General features: G+C 38.6%; 1 protein-coding gene across 3 annotated transcripts; it reads right to left on the bottom strand.

Moving 5' to 3' along the window:
- Positions 1–131: 131 nt before the first annotated feature.
- On the bottom strand, positions 132–10,171 carry tapas (tudor domain-containing protein 7 tapas). Of its 3 annotated transcripts, XM_013321310.1 has the most exons (22): positions 10,040–10,171; positions 9,739–9,855; positions 9,444–9,543; positions 7,070–7,167; positions 6,456–6,670; positions 6,236–6,376; positions 5,992–6,147; positions 5,441–5,585; positions 4,897–5,078; positions 4,581–4,798; positions 4,149–4,263; positions 3,870–4,031; positions 3,705–3,796; positions 3,414–3,576; positions 3,056–3,292; positions 2,738–2,934; positions 2,395–2,542; positions 2,056–2,282; positions 1,709–1,949; positions 1,438–1,589; positions 1,123–1,283; positions 132–987 (listed from the first exon to the last, which is right to left on the bottom strand). In XM_013321310.1, exons 4-22 carry the CDS (start codon positions 7,152–7,154, stop codon positions 758–760), a joined length of 3,267 nt encoding a protein of 1,088 aa, XP_013176764.1. In that variant the 5' UTR covers positions 7,155–7,167; positions 9,444–9,543; positions 9,739–9,855; positions 10,040–10,171; the 3' UTR covers positions 132–757. The 3 variants fall into 3 exon arrangements, with proteins under 3 accessions (XP_013176764.1, XP_013176763.1, XP_013176765.1); XM_013321309.1 differs by lacking the exon at positions 9,444–9,543; XM_013321311.1 differs by lacking the exon at positions 9,444–9,543 and having other exon boundaries at positions 9,739–9,851.
- Between the last annotated feature and the right edge of the window lie 771 nt (positions 10,172–10,942).

The raw sequence follows: 10,942 nt of genomic DNA, 5'->3' as shown, positions 1-10,942 counted from the left end.
CATAATATACTTTTTATTTAACTGGGTTGGTTGTGTGACAAGCATTCTCTTTAGTAAATGTCAAAAACTTGTTAAAATATCGTCATTCTCCTCAAAGGGAAATATGTTCAAGCTAGAATATGTCTATTTTCAATATTTGCTGTATTAGATTTTGAAAATCTTAACTCTTACTTTTGTCCTTATAAGTTTAATCAAGACAATTAAGTATAACACATTTTCAGACATTTTACATGAGCATGTAGTGCCATTATTTATGTATGGTAATCAGTATCTATATGTTTTATATAATTTTTTGTTCTATATACACAAAGTATTTCTAGAATACTACTAGTTATATAGATGATGGTAAACAAGTCCAAGTAATTGTTGCAAGGATATAATAAATTGTCTGTAAGGAAACACTGATTATTTCTTATAAATACACTTAAAAATACCATACTAAAAGAATAAATATGGAATTAGTGTTGAGTATTACATAAACAGCCTCAGTTTACTGAATGTTGAATATAAACTTTCTAATCCCCCTTAATTCGACATTGAATAACTATAATTTCTATTGTAAACAGGCTATACTATGAAAAAGCAATCCTATATTATCGAGGAGTATATATTAGATGCTTCAATATTTTATAACATAGAATACTTTAAGTGAGAGCCGTCAAACTACATAAATACATGACCACTTTCACTAAAATAAAATGCAAAACAAATATAATAAAACATAACAAAGTCCTTACATTTCAATAAGTTAAAACAATTAGGAATTAGATGCAAGTCTGGCTCTGCCTTCAGCAACTAACTGTTTGTTTAGGTATATGTCTTCATCTGTGGATGTGTCGATAAGGTCGAGGATCAGGAGCGGTTCAATTGGATTCAACGGGTCCTTGCCCACTTCTTTGCATATGCCAACAAACTGTTGTTCTACGCACAATTCTTGAAACCTAATGCAGTCTTCTACTGTCCAGTCTTGGTAAAGTGGGCATACATCTGTCAAAAACAGTAAAATTGTATTAACACATTTGTATGACATAACCCTTTTGGTTGATAATTACCTATTAGTTTCTTTCTCACTATCATAAAAAACATTTTAATAGAATATTACAAAATAGTACATCAACTGACCGAACAATCTGCCCTTTATCGCCTGTGGGGGCAAAGAGCGCGCGAGGGGCACGGAGGCGGGCACCGGCCGCAGGTCCTTCATCGCAAACAGCGCCAAATCGCCGAAGTCACAGAAGTATATTGATACCATATCTGACGATACCGTACCCGCTATTGTAACTCTGTGAACGAACAAAATATTTATATCAAGTAGTCATCTCCTATTAGGATCCGCGAGTTTACATGTGAAAATCATTGTGGCATTTAATGATTAAGAAAAAGAGTTATTTAATTTTACCTATATATATGCATTAATAAGATAAACAACTGTTTTACCTGTACCATGATGAGTCCTTATCGTAGTAAGCAGTGAACAGCTCGCCGTTGGCGGGGTTAGTGGGCGCCTCGGCCGGCGACAGCTTCGGGCACTCGCGCTGCAACTCCATCATCATCGTTTGCAGAGTGTACCGGTTTGTGTTCGGCTGCACCTGGTTTAGTGCGAAACATTCATTCATAGGATCATTAACATTTATATTATTTCGAAAGTAATGTATAAAAGAAATCAAGTTTTCAGAGGTAAGCGTGGATTCATAATCTGAAAACCTACTATAAAGTTCCAAGGGTTAGCGGCCATGGCGATGTAGACGTCGAAGCATTTGCCCGGTGCGGGCAGCACGGGCGGTGGAAGTACGTTGCGTCCTCCGCCTGGCGCACCCCCTGCACCGCCCCCGCCGCCCGCCGCATTGCCTAGCGCGCCGCCCGACGCCGTACGGAATATGCGCTCCTTCTTCTTGTTAAGTGCCTCCACGTGGTCAGTTGCACCCTTCCCCTCTTCCTCCGTTTTAGCACTAATATAAGAAACAATTTTTACAACATAATTATCAAACCACATTTTATTTTACTTAAAAATTTAAAAGTTCGTGTGGCAATATCAATTTTTGTGATTCGACTCACTTCTTGAGATATTCGTACTCGATGAGTATGGAGTCGTTAACGGAGCCGAGCAGGTGGTTGGGCCCGGAGCGCACGTACAGCTCGACGTCGGGACAAGGGTGTGGGTGCGGGGAGTGCGGCGCGGGCGAGGCGCGGCACAGCACCGACGCGCCCACCAGCAGCTCGCGCAGCCGCGTCGCCATGCTCGCCGCCACGCGCTCCGCAGACCCCAGTCGCACTTGGATAGCCTACAACTCCGCATATCATGGTACAGGTATCCTAAATTCACGTCACCGTACACACACCAGTCTATTTACCTTAAGGTAGGACCAGTAAAACAAAGAGCAAGGTATAATGTACCTGATATGGATAGGCGTTGAGCGCGGCCGAGAAGGAGTGTAGCGGCACGAGCGAGGAGAGCGGCGCGCGCAGCACCAGCCCCGAGTCCACCAGCTGCGTGCGCACCGTGCCCTCGCCGTCTAGCTCGCTGATGATCACGCACCGCACCCTGACCCGCAAGCAATATCTCATCTCAAGTATAACTAGTCGCATTATATCAACGCCAAAGTTCATGATGCTTTTACCGTTTAAAAGTTATGAAAATTTCTAGCAGCAGTCCGGCGCTAGCTGAGGCATAATGCATCATGAGCAAGTGTGAAAGTGTTGAGTGTGGGAAATATGGGGGGTGCGCGTGTACACTGACCAGTCGCCGGCGAGCGTGCGCACGATGAAGAGCGTGGGGTGTGGGGGCGGTGCGTGTGGAGCGGCGGGCAGCGGCCGGCGGTAGGGGCCGCTGGTGAGCAGCGCGAGCGCGTTGCGGACCAGCGCCGCACCGCCCGCGCGCGACACCCACACGCGGCCCTCGTCCGTCACGCACCCTACCTCCATCTCGGTTAACTTCTGTTCATCAAATACATGCATATTACTAAATTAATATGTGTAACAACATGCTCAGCGGGCAATACAGTTAACTTTACTCTTAAGATTGTTATGTTGATGTAAATATTAAACGAAGAGGAACCTGGGTGACGGTGAATGCGCCCGCGATACAGAAGTCGTGCACGATCTCCTTGTTGAGGTTGAGATCGCGCTGAGTGGAGGTGTCGTACAGCACGACGGCGACGGAGGGATCAGTGGGGTCGGCGCGCGGGCCGGGCGCCGCCACCAGCACCTCGCCGGGCAGCCGCCGCGCCACCAGCGCCGCGCCCGTCTCGCTCGCCGCCAGCTCCTCCGCACCCTCCAGCCGGCACAGGATCGCCTGCATCACATACAGTGAGCTACAATATGTTCTATAAAAATATTTAAACAAAACATTAGAACCACTAGAATAAAAAAGGAAGTTAATCAATGTGTTATAAGGGAAATATAGTATGGGCGACCTGCGCTGGCAGTTTCCTGAACTGCGGCTCGAGTATCTTGATATCGTTTATATTGACAGTGTCGTCGTCTCCGTGGTCGCCCAGGAAGACGGTCGCGGTATCGTTCTCTATCTCCAGCACCTTGGCGCGCTGCCAGCCGCCGTCCTCGAGGTTCACGGCGTACCTGCAGATATACACACACATTGTACACCCATTTAATAATGTACCGAGAAATTTGTAAACAAATAAATTTATACTAAAATTATTATAAAGTATACCACAAAATGTTTTTAATCACTTTCAAAAACTTACCAGGCATTCTTTATTATCATCGATTTATCAACGGATGTTCCGTGATGTTTGTAGTATTTTCCCATATCTGCAAGCAAAGCGTCTAGCATATTCTGAAAGGACAAAATTAAATTATAATTTCAATTCGCTGCACTAAACTATTGTATGGAGAAAGTTATTACATACACTGTACTCGGGTCCAATAATTCGAAGCCAAACTTCGAGCGTGGAGTTGGCAACTGTGATGAAAACATTCCAGAAGTCCTGCTCCGGGAACTGCAGAGGCGGCAAGTCGCTGTCGATGGTCTCGTCGGGAACTATAGTATCATACAACGGCGTCGTCGGCTCCTAAATGTTATACCATAGCTTTAAATAATAATGTAATTATATTGCTTTACTTCTATATATGAACAACTACATTTACAATATCTGTATGGGCTTGAAACAAAATGAATATGTACTAACCTTATTATTAGGCAAAAGAACTAGGAGTCCATTGACTACTCTGTCTTTTAATATTCGCGGACAGTTCTCCACCAATTCTTGCCAGTTATTCGGTAAATTTTCATTGTATTTGTCCCTTAAAATAAATACAAATTCACTCTATTACTATAATAATTGAAAAGATCGCGTAAAACCCACAATACTTATCAAAACTTCCCAGGGAGACTCCAAACCAAGAACACAAAAATCCTGGCCTTGGGTCTATTCAACCGCTTTCTTAATTACACCATTCTCTCATGTCCGCAAATGAATTAGTGTCATATTTTGCCACAATATAGCGAGGATTTTTATATTCCTTGTCAAGCATTATTTGAATCGTTAAAATCATCGATGAATTAGGAGTTAGAGATGGTGTCGGTGTTGGCGGGAGTGAGTACAGTGCATGCGCGGTACCTGTACATGTGCGGCACGATGCTGGCCCAGAGACCGGCCTCGTGCTCGGCGACGAGGTCGAGGAGACAGGAGAGCGCGCGCGCGGCGCTGGAGGTGGGCAGGCCCTTCATCTCCGAGCCTTCGATGACGGCCAGCAGCTTCACCGCCGCCACCTCGCGCGCCATCTCCTCCGACGGCGACGAGTCCGGGTACGACGATGCGGTGTACGTGTTACCTACCTGCATGATACAAGTACATTATACAAAACTTAGCACTACATTCACTTAAACTTCAAGTTAAAATTATGTTAACATAGAAAAATAATGTATCCACTAACTTTGACGGTGCAATCGTAGGTGACGGGGCCCTTCTTGGGCCTGTAGTCGTAGAGCTTGTAGACGGGCTGCGGCAGGCCGAGCTTCCTGCACGTCCACTCCAGCTTCTCGTGCGAGGAGGTGGATTCCGGCGGGGGCTCCAGGTTGTGCGCGGGCACCACTTGCGTCACCGGGTCCATATTCTACATAGCAAACATAAACATTAAAAACCGCATCGCCGGAGTAGATAGTCGAAGAAAATTATAAATCACTTTTTTTTTTTAAATCTATAAATCTTGCAAGTCAATGAACCATGCCCATTTATTGCATTCCATTTAGCAATGAAATTGTACTTATGAAATCCTTGCAACAAAATATTTTGTTATGTGTGCAAGTATTAGTCTTTTAAATATATTTTTAAATACATATTTTGGCCCAAGCTGATTGTCGCACTGCGCTATGCCATCTCATAGCATCCCGATACGCCCCGCTAAACCTAAAATTGTGTTCTGCGCTATAACTCGCACAAAGTTAAGAATCGCTATCTGAAAACATTAAGATAATTTACCACATAATTATTGTGAGCGGGAAGCTGCAGTGGTATGAGGTCGACGGTGTTGAGGCGGTCCCTCAAGTTAGTCAGCCTCTGTGACGCCGACACTTTGGTGCCTCGCGTATCAGTCTCTTTCTCGTTGCGTGTGGAATGCTTCAACTACAATGTTTACATATGAAATAACCTAATTTTCTCAACCTTATACTTAAAAAAAATATAACTAAATAATTACTAACATTATTTTATTATTATAAATTAAATATAATTGCAAAAATTGCAATTTTCATTTCCGAAGTTAAATTAAGAAAAGCTGACCAGCGGGTACACTTAAACCCTGTTGGTTTTTACTGCTGTCGGATATTGTTTTGTTTTCTAAAATTTATCTAATAAATATATAAAAAAACTGTTTTATAAGTCTCTTAACCTCGATTTTAAAATCCAAAAGTAATAGGAAAACATATTGTTAAAACAATTAATTTAAGGACAACAATAATATTTGTACAATGACAGTGGAAACCCACGGTAACTATAATCTAAACAAAATCTCAAACGAGTGAAAACTTACTTTATCATTGTGAGTGTCTCGGGGCGCCGTGTTGAAGTTCTTGGGTACGTTAGGCGCTACCTTTTCTTGCTGTTCTATTTTACTGGGTGGCTGCTTTGTTTGTTGAGGTTGTGGGTTTTTAGTTTCCGGTGCTTTGTTATATTTATTTGACTGGAACTATTTATTATTATAACATTAGTATTAATGACAACATTTGGTACTGTTTAATTGTTATAATTATAGAAAATTGTAAAATTCTATTTACCTTCGTGCTGCTATTGTTATTGAAGGAAGTGTTTGATTTGTATCTGTAAAACTGTTTTGAGTAATCCTTGTCGTAACTTGATGGATAACTTGATGTCGCCGCTGGTTTCCTCCAGGAGCCTTGTTTTTTTGGGAAACGATTCTAAAATGTGACAAATTAATAATTAATAGATTGTACTACAAACTTTTATATATTATAATACATACTTATATATACTTGCCAGACTTAATTTCATGTTAGTTTTTTTAGTAGACTTCTGTCGGGCAACCATTGAAGCGATGTGTTGAGTTTCTTGACTAGCAATGGCGTCGACGTACCACTCGCCATTGATTTGAGAAATTTTAAAACCTGGAACATCTTGGAAAAGCTTTTCGAGTGTTGGATAACCCAATTTCTTAAAGGGTATCCATTCACCTTGCAACTCCCGGTAATCGCCTGGAACATTATAAAATACTGTAGTTTACTGAGAAAAATCCAAAGTGTAAATATATATAAAATTCGTGAAAGACTTTGCCTTCGAGCGCTTAATAATAATAAGGAATCTGTGGTGTTCCATTGCATAGTCTAACCATGAATATAAAAATCCTGAGCTAAGGGTGCTTTAATCAATTTATTTAGACCGTTACTTTCTAATGCACGCAAAACAATTAGTTCCATTTTTTCCGTAATATGGCGAGGGTTTTTATACATCGGGCTATAAAAATATTTTCCGAACACAGTTTAAATTTACAGTTCATGCAAATTACGACGTTTTTTATTTCCAACGTGGCGACACATCGTATTTTACGATCGCTCGCTTCAACGTTAAATTATATAAAAATCAATGATACTCACGATTACACTGTTTTATTGTAAGTGCTCCTTTCACCGATATAAGAGTCGCGCGCAGAGCTTGAATCACTTGGTCCTTGTCAGCCATTATACAGGTCACACTGTTGATTACATATTGAAATGTTTACGAGTAAATATTATTGTTTAATATATATTACCTCGTATCTACAAATATACGTTTTTAATTTAATGTTTAACGGTAATATATAGGTATATAACAGTTAGCATTCGGGTATACCTAAACTAAAAACTATTACTTTATAGTTTACTCTGCCGTGAAAAAAGAATGTTAACATTGTATCACAAAGCAAATGTAATTACAATAATATTCAGCATTGCTTTTTAATATGGAAACCAAACATACATAATGCAGAACTGTGTAGTCAACAAACGTGATCGGTCATAGTTTGGACGATCGCTTTCACAATATTACAGATAGGCTGGCAAAATACATAAAAGTAAGATAAGGCAAGTTTTATAGTAAAATTATTAGTGTTAATTTGGTATCGTTAAGATACTGCTGATTAAAACCGAAGTTGATATGCAAGACTGTTAAAGCAGAACTAACTCAGTGTGCTACAAACGGATCTATAGATGCACAAACTATATTGAATATTACTTTTGAGCCATTGCTCAAAAGAGTAAGAAAAACTAACGCTTAATAAATTCAAAGTAGCCAATATGGTCTGAAAAGTAATTCCACTTCCATTCCCAGCGATTGTTTCATTTATTTCCGTTTAATTTATATGATTATGAAATAAAGAAACTAATTGCATAAGATAAGAGAGAGAGAGAGAGCGCCGATGAGACCACTTACTATCAAAACCAAGGTTGTCTAACAATTAGTAAGATTTTAGGAATTCGAAAATGTAACATATCTATAGCTACATTTCTGCAATAGATAAGGTAGCATAGAAAAATTCAGTGAACATTTAACACATTAAGCAAGTATGAACGCATTAATGAGCGTATTAATTCTTATTTTCCTTTTTATAGTCTGAGGTAAGCGGGCAATCGTGTCGCCATATTGAGCAAGTAGGCATTTTATGAAAACATAATTTTGATTATCACATACGAATAAATAATAACAGTTACAATTGCAACTCCATTCTTTACGAATCGGATGACAGGCGCCTTGATAACTTAATCAACTCTGGACAAAACATTGCAAGACAAATACGTCTTCAAGTGTACTGCTGATGCATAGCTCTTTCATTATTAAATACTACTTAGATGATCCCAGCACAATATTGACGTAACATTATCGTAATTTATTATATAAACGAAAAACTTACTAAAAACTTGAAGGTGGAAGGGCTGCCAAAGTAAACGTATAGCACTCACGCATTTCTTCATATCGATTTGAAATAAGATCCACGTCACGGCCAAAACTTTGTAATAACATATTTTGTTTTACATTCGGTGTGAACTTAAAGTTTTTCCTTTCTATCCCTTTCATTCCCGTAGTATGTAACATAATGATTAAGCGAAAAATCTACTGGATTTATAAATGTGAGCTCTACTCTATTTGTCTGCATTGACTGTGACTTGCACTCGATATTGAATAGTATTACTTACTAATAACATCGAACACTTATTACGTACATGCAGTCATATGGATTCACTAGTTTCTATCAACATTATTTAAATAGGAAAACTCTATACTTGATCAGTGCGTAAATATGATTTACCTACATTTTATAAATGCTGTATTATTTCCGATTTTTTAAAATTTATCATAAGGATATGAAATAAGGATAGCAATTAGGATTCTATGCTAGTATTATTATATTAATAATCACAAATCATACTGAATCACACAGACAGAATACAAGAAATTTGCTTAAAATTTATTTAAATATATTGAATGAGAACAGTAATAATATAAATTTGAATGTTTGGATGGACGGATGGATGGATGAATGGACGTTTTTTTCAAGCTATTGAACCGGTGCATAGATCTCAATGAAATTTGGTGTATGTGCAGAACATATTCTGGAAGAACACTTAGGCTATTGTTAGTGAGCCTACACACATATTTTAACATTTAGAACCACAAAAAGCCCCAGCTAAAGAAGCAGTTAAAGAAGATTTTGCTCTAGCTCCAGTTAGTAAGGGGCACCAAAATGCTCGAAAATTGAAATTAAACAGAAAGTCATAATTTCCATTTTAAAATATTTTAAGGTTTGATTAAAATTTAGTTTAAATAAAGTAGAATTGAGTTTATTATCAATATCAGGGTCCAGTGTCTCATAACTCAAATTCAACATATTGATTGTTTCCATTTCTGTCTTGTGCAAGTATACAGTCTCATTTCACTTTAATATAATTAGTACATTACAATTAATAGGAACAAACATAAGACTTGTAAACTTACAGTGCTTTGTTTCATAACATTAATAATATTATCTTTGCTAACCCCACCAACATGACCCGGATGTTTTAGTACATTTTTGCTTCAACATTTACTTTTTCAACTACAAAACAAATAATTATTAGAACTCTTCATCTTGAGTATTCTTACTATATTTATCTATTAACAAATAAACAAACACAATAAAATTATTTCTTTACTGAAATAAGATTGAAAAAGCAAGTCTATTTTTTTAATTCATAACATTCTAATCATTTGGGTTATCAACATTATAATTAAGGATCTCATAGCTACATACCTTACAGATCGACAGAAAATAAATTGCTTAATCCCTTTTACCCCCGACGCCTTGTTATTTGGTAAAGCAGTTTACATGTCGATAACAGATATCACGGTAAATATTCTGGAACTCTTTCTGAAACAATAATTCGTAATGCATACGTAATACCACTAAATCGTTACAGTGCGCGTAGGCAAGAGAAATCAGGATATTTCATCAAAGACTAAGAATATGTGCCTCCTTCTCTTTATCGTTTTAATTTGTCATTTGATCTACTTGTTTAAGTTAAATCACAATATTTGAAAGAAATACAAATTACCTTTAAAGTCGATTGTTATATTATACTTGTCCGTCTGGTCGTTTGTTTTTTAATCAAAGTTCGTTTCGCATACTGGAGCAACTTAACTACAACTTTTACTTATGACAGTAAAGTGACAGCATTGGTGACAGGGCGACCTGACAGTTTGACCCCATAGATTTAATACCAAAGAGTATGTAACTACTTTGTAGTATCATCATCATCAGCGCAATGTCCGCTGGTATGCAAGTATCAGCTACCTTCCCGTCAATATACTCCAAAATCTGAAGTTTTTGTTTTTATTTAATTTATTTTAAAAGATATTTAATTTTCATTTCTCCCAAGTACCGTTACCAGGCAATCGTTGTATTGTTGAGTTGTATAAGGCCAGGGAGACGATGGACATGCATTTTTTGGCCAGCACTCGGCCGGTAACGCAATGTCCTGCCTCATAGTCGGTGCCGCGTAAACCAGTCTTCACCTTGCCGTACTCGATGGAGCGGGATAAAGATAACAAAAATGTAGCCTTGGTTACACGGGTTGATGCCACGTGGACCTCGCGTTTGCTACCAGCAGAACATGATGCGCGGCGACCAACTTGTATTAGCGGTTCTTGAGCTCGAGATTGAAATTTGTTAGCGAAACATTGAGTACGTCGCGCCTCATCGGTGCGATTCAGCGTTAATTCTAGGTTTAATACTAGAAAAGGCTCAGGGTCGAGAATTTTAAGAACACAAGAATTTATTCTTATTTTATTTATCATCGTTCCCACTAAAGGATACAACGAGTTGTTTTGTGCCAAATATTTCCTTTTGTTTTTTTTTAATAATTGGCAATGTCTATGGTCGAATACGTTGACAATGATCTTTTTCCATGGATAGGCTAAAATTCATGGAGTTTTGTGCCTATTTGATATTTGCCATT

The sequence above is a fragment of the Papilio xuthus genome, unplaced genomic scaffold, assembly GCF_000836235.2.
Source record: "Papilio xuthus unplaced genomic scaffold, Pxut_1.1 DF825946.1, whole genome shotgun sequence".
NCBI lineage: Eukaryota > Metazoa > Arthropoda > Insecta > Lepidoptera > Papilionidae > Papilio > Papilio xuthus.
This window is presented reverse-complemented; position numbering and strand designations above follow the sequence as displayed.

Coding starts and splice junctions, on each gene's coding strand:
- tapas (XM_013321310.1), bottom strand. CDS start 7,154: ATGGCTGACAAGGACCAAGTGATTCAAGCTCTGCGCGCGACTCTTATA. Junction 2,543..2,737: donor CGCACGCTCGCCGGCGACTG/GTCAGTGTACAC, acceptor CTTGCGGGTCAG/GGTGCGGTGCGTGATCATCA. Junction 2,283..2,394: donor TCAACGCCTATCCATATCAG/GTACATTATACC, acceptor GCGGAGTTGTAG/GCTATCCAAGTGCGACTGGG.